General features: G+C 32.7%; 1 protein-coding gene across 1 annotated transcript in view; it reads right to left on the bottom strand.

Annotated features, from left to right (window-relative positions):
* The window catches only part of SLCO1A2 (solute carrier organic anion transporter family member 1A2), a 36,916-nt gene that overhangs the window by 15,409 nt on the left and 16,252 nt on the right, over positions 1–5,255 (bottom strand). The window contains exon 6 of the mRNA XM_029955530.1: positions 4,763–4,958. Coding sequence (XP_029811390.1) covers positions 4,763–4,958 — 196 coding nt within the window. The remainder of the gene's footprint in view (positions 1–4,762; positions 4,959–5,255) is intronic.

Below are 5,255 nucleotides of genomic sequence, written 5' to 3'. Positions count from 1 at the left end.
TACAACTAGAAGCCTCTCTCTTCCAGAGATCCTGGCCAGCAACCTTCTCCAATAGCAGAGCACAGTCAGCAGCTTACCTGATTGTGAAGCCAATCCTGTGGCCCCACCCAACTTCAGGGCACACCTTGTGGCCCTTTCTGATCACAGAACACAGCCTGAGACCCCAGCTGACCAGGAGCAATTGCAAGCCCAGCCCATCGCTCTGATCCATGGTAAAGTGCAACCAGTGGCATCCTGCCAGGGGATATAGCCTACAACCTTGTCCAACCAGAGGGGATTGCAAAGATCTACCAGTGGTCCCACTGAACTGCAGAGCACAGCTAGCAGCACTTCCCAATAAAAAGCCCACCCAGTTGCCCCGTTTGAATGTCCAACCCAGCCAGATAGGTTGAATTAAAAAAGAAATCCCAAAACACATACTAATTAAACTGGCAAAAGTTAGAGTTGAAGAGAGAATTTTGAAAATGGCAAGGCAAAGATGATTTGTCACTTCCCGTGCATTCACATAAGACTATAAGCAGATTTGTCAACAGAAAGTTTTCAGGTCAAGAGAGTGGGATAATATATTCAACATATAGAAAGATAAAATCTCTCAATCAAGAATACTATACCTGGCAAAGCTGTCCTTCAGAAAAGAAGGAAAGATAAAAATTTTCCCAAACAAAAAGTGCAACACTACTAGACCTGAATGACAAGAAATGCTAAAGGGCATTCTTTAAACTGGAATGAAAGGATAAAAACTAACATTATAAAAACATGTGAATGTGTAAAGCCCAGTGGTAATGGTAAATATATAGTCAAAGTCAAATTCTCTAACATCGTGATGGTAGTGTATAATTCACTTATACAACTCTAGTTTTAAAGTTAAAAAATCCATAAATAACCATATTAGGGTAATATATTATTGGATACACAATGTAATAATGATGTAAATTTTACCATTAACCTAAAATGTGAGTGGGTAGAAGTAAAAATATATTTTCCATATGCTATCACAGTCAAGCTGTTAAGGAATAGGATGTTATAAATGTATTTTAATGTAAGCAGCATACAAAGGAAAGAGCTGTAGTAGTACATAAAAGATTACGCTAAATTTGTGAAGGCATACTGTTACAAAAAGTTTTCAAATTACAAAAGAAGTTCATTCATCAAGAAGAGATAACAATTATAAATACTTATGCACCCAATATTGGAGTACCTAAGTATACGAAACAAATATTAACATAACTAAAAGGAGAAATAAGCAGCAATACAACAATAGAGGCTTTGATATCCTATCAACAATGGATAGATCATCTAGACAGAGAATCAATAAGGAAATAGCAGATTTGAACAATATGATAGACCAACCTAAAAGACATTCAAATCCAATATATTCCATCCAATAGCAACAGAATGCACATTCTTTTTAAAAGCACACAAAACATTGTCTAGTATACATCATGTGCTAGGCCATAAAATAATTTTCAAGAAATTCAAGAAGATAGAAATTATGTCAAGTGGTTGTTCTGACCACAATGATAGGAAACTAGAAATCAATAAACAGAAGAAAAATCAGGAAAATTCACAAATATATGGAAATTAAATAACACATTTCTAAATGACCCCTGGATCATAGAAGAAATCAAAAGGGAATAAAAAAAAATATCCTGACACAAATAAAAACGGAACCATAACATACCAAAATTTCTAGGATGCAAAAAAATTCTAAGAAGAAATTTTATAGTATGAACCCATAAATTAAGAAAAGAAGAAAAAAAGACCTCAAATAAACAACCTATCTTTACATAGCAAGGAACTAGAAAAATAAAAAGAGAGTAAACCCAGATAAATAAAATTATAAATTAAGGAAGAAATATTACAACTAACACCACATAAATATGAAGAACCATAAGACAAAACTATTAATTATACAACAATAAATTGGACAACTTAGAAGAAATGAGTAAATTTCTGGAGCATATATCATACCAAGATTAATCATGAAGTAATAGAAAATCTGAACAGATCAATTACTGGTAAGGAGATTAAATCACAATCACAAACCTCCCAAGTAAGTAAAGTCCAGAATTAGATGGTTTCACTAGTGAATTTTATCAAACATTTAAAAAATTAACGCCAATTCTTTTGAAATTCTTCCAAAAAATTGGAGAGGTGAAACATCCCCAAACTCATTTATGAGGCCGGAATCATATTAATACTAAAGTCAGATGCGACTACTACAGGAAAGCTATAGGACAATATCCCTGATGAATATAAATGCAAAAAATTATCAATAATATACTGGCAAAATGTATTCAACAACACATGCTAAAGATCATATGCCATGATCAAGTGGGTTTTATTCCAGGGATAGAAGAATGTTTCTATATACGCAAACCAATCAGTGTGATATATCGCATTAACAAACGGAAGGATAAAAATCATATGATCATTTCAATGATGTAGAAAAAGCATCAATTTGTTGACAAAATTCAACATCTTTTCGTGATAAAAACTCTCAGCAAATAAGTTATGGAAGAAATATAACAACATGACAAGCCCACAGCTAACATACACAATGATGGGAAGCTGAGAGCTTTCCTTTAAGATCAGGAACAGCATAAGAATGTCTGCCCTATCTACTTTTATTCAGGAAATTCTAGCTAGACCTATTAGGCAAGATAAAGAAATAAAAGACATTCAAATCAGAAATGAGGAAGTGAAATTATCTCTTTTTGTAAGTGATATTATATATAGAATACGCTAAAGACTCCATCAAAAATGGCAAGAACTAATAATTTAGTAAAGTTACACGATAGGAAATCAGTATACCAAAGCAGTTCTGTTTCTATACAGTAACAACAAACTATTAGAAGAAAAATTGAGAATCCAATAATTGCATGAAAAGAATAAAATACTTAAGGGATAGATTTAACCAAGGATGTGAAAATCTATACATTGAAAACTGTAAGACATTGTGAAAGACACAATAAGACAAAACTATATATAGAAAGATATTCCACGCCCATGGATTGGAAGAATTGATATTGCTAAAATGTTCATATTACCCAAAGTAATCTACAGATTTAGTGCAATCCATGTACAGGTTTCAGTGGCATTTTTTTCATAGAGATAGAAACAATTCTAAAATGTGTATGGAATAACAAAAAATAGCCAAAGCAAGCTTGAGAAATAGCAAAGCTGGAGATATCACACTTCCTGATTTCAAACTATTTTACAAACTAATAGTAATCAAAACAGTATGGTATTAACATAAAAAAGAGTCACAAGGATTACAGAACAAAAAAATGCAGAAATAAACCATGCATTTATGGTAAATTAATTTACAACAAACAAAGAATTTACTGTAGGGAAAGAATACTTGGATCATAAATGGTGTTGGGAAACTGGGCAGCCGTATGCAACAGGACTAAACCAGGCCCCTAACTTACACCATACACAAAAAATAAACTCAAATGGACTAAAGGCTTAAATTTAAGACCCAGAACCATAAAATTCCTAGAAGAAAACAGTGGGTGAGTTTCTTGACAGTGATTTTTTAGATTGGACACCAAAAAGCACAAATAACAAAAACAAAAATAAACAAGTGGAACTATATCAAACTAAAAAGCTTCTGAACAGCAAGAAAATTATGAACAAAATAAAAAGGCAGCCTATGCTGCCTATGGAATGGAAGTAAATATTTACAAATCATATATCTGATAAGTATTAATATACAAAATATGTAAAAACTAATAAACTCAATAACAAAAACAACAGCAACCAATCTGGTTTTAAAATTGGCAGAAGATTGCTTCTTGGCCTTTTGGCTAGGATCAAGTATGAAAATGGGCAGAGGAACTAAATAGAAAATTTTCCAAAGAAGACATACAAATGGCCAATAAGTAAATTAAAAGATGCTTAATATCACCTATTATCAGAAAAATAAAAATGAAAGCCACAATGAGATATCACCTCACATCTGTTAGGATATGTATTTTCAAACCTCAAGAGATGATATCAGTATGTATAACCTTCCTATAAATTCAGATAACCTTCAAATACAAATCTAAAACTGTTCAATGATAGAGACAAAATTAGACAAATGACATGTATGAGTTTACATGTGAATTAAAATATCATGTATTAGGATTCACTTATGTTGGATTTAAGCCCATTGTGGAAACATATAAAGGTGACTAAGATTATTTGGTTAATTCTTTTTTTTAAAGATTTTTATTATTATTATTTTAATATTTATTTTTGAGAGAAAGAGACAGGGCATGAGCAGAGGACCGACAGCGAGAGAGGGAGACACAGAATCAGAAGCATGCCCCAGGCTCTTAGCTGTCAGCACAGAGCCCGACACTGGTCCTGAAGCCAGACTGCAAGATCATGACCTAAGCAGAAGTCGGCTGCCTAACTGACTAAGCCACCCAGGTGTCACTGTATGGTTAATTCTTAATTTTACCAACATATGGGAGTATGAAATATATAGATAACATATCCTAATACAACCTAAAACTATGGACAATATCCACTTTAATGTCTACTAAGACATCACAAAGACAAGCCCGCATACATAGATGAGCACTCATTAATTAACCTTATTGGCCTGGAGGGATCAGGTTATAATTGACAGATGGAGGAAAGATAAAGAAATACCATGGATTATTGCTATTAATTTAAATTAGCAAATGATCTGGTCATTGGGTAATCATTGAATAAAACACATTATTAACTGTTCTAAAAGTATGACATTCATTAGAAAACAACATACCCTTTATAAGTGGTGGTTATGCCAGCAACTGAAGAATTATCACAGATCATGAGAAAACACAAAAAATGGAGAAGATATTCAAATAAAGATAACCAACATGCTATGTGGGCAGCTTGTTTGACAGTAATCTTGAATTTCTTCATAATTAAACCACCAGCTATATATCCAATGCATATTGGAGGTAAGTTATAAATACCTATAAATATAAGCAAAAATGTTGTTTACAAAGGGATTTAGCAAAAGAACAAATAAGATATTTAATATGTCTTACATAAGAAGCCATCTAGATCCAACTCACAGTGAAGAAGGCTAATTGATTATCTCCACTTAGTTACATATTATATACAGAGAGATTTTTAAATGCCCTACAATGTCAAAATATATTTTTAAGACTCTTATCTCTGTCCTTCATTTAATTAACTGCAGTAGGTTGTAAATTTCTTGTATGCAGGGATCATGATCTACATCTCTTTTCTAATGATTCAGGTAGGAG

Source organism: Suricata suricatta, chromosome 10 (genome assembly GCF_006229205.1).
Source record: "Suricata suricatta isolate VVHF042 chromosome 10, meerkat_22Aug2017_6uvM2_HiC, whole genome shotgun sequence".
Lineage (NCBI taxonomy): Eukaryota > Metazoa > Chordata > Mammalia > Carnivora > Herpestidae > Suricata > Suricata suricatta.
Note: the sequence above shows the minus strand (reverse complement) of the source record. Positions and strands in the feature narration are given on the sequence as shown.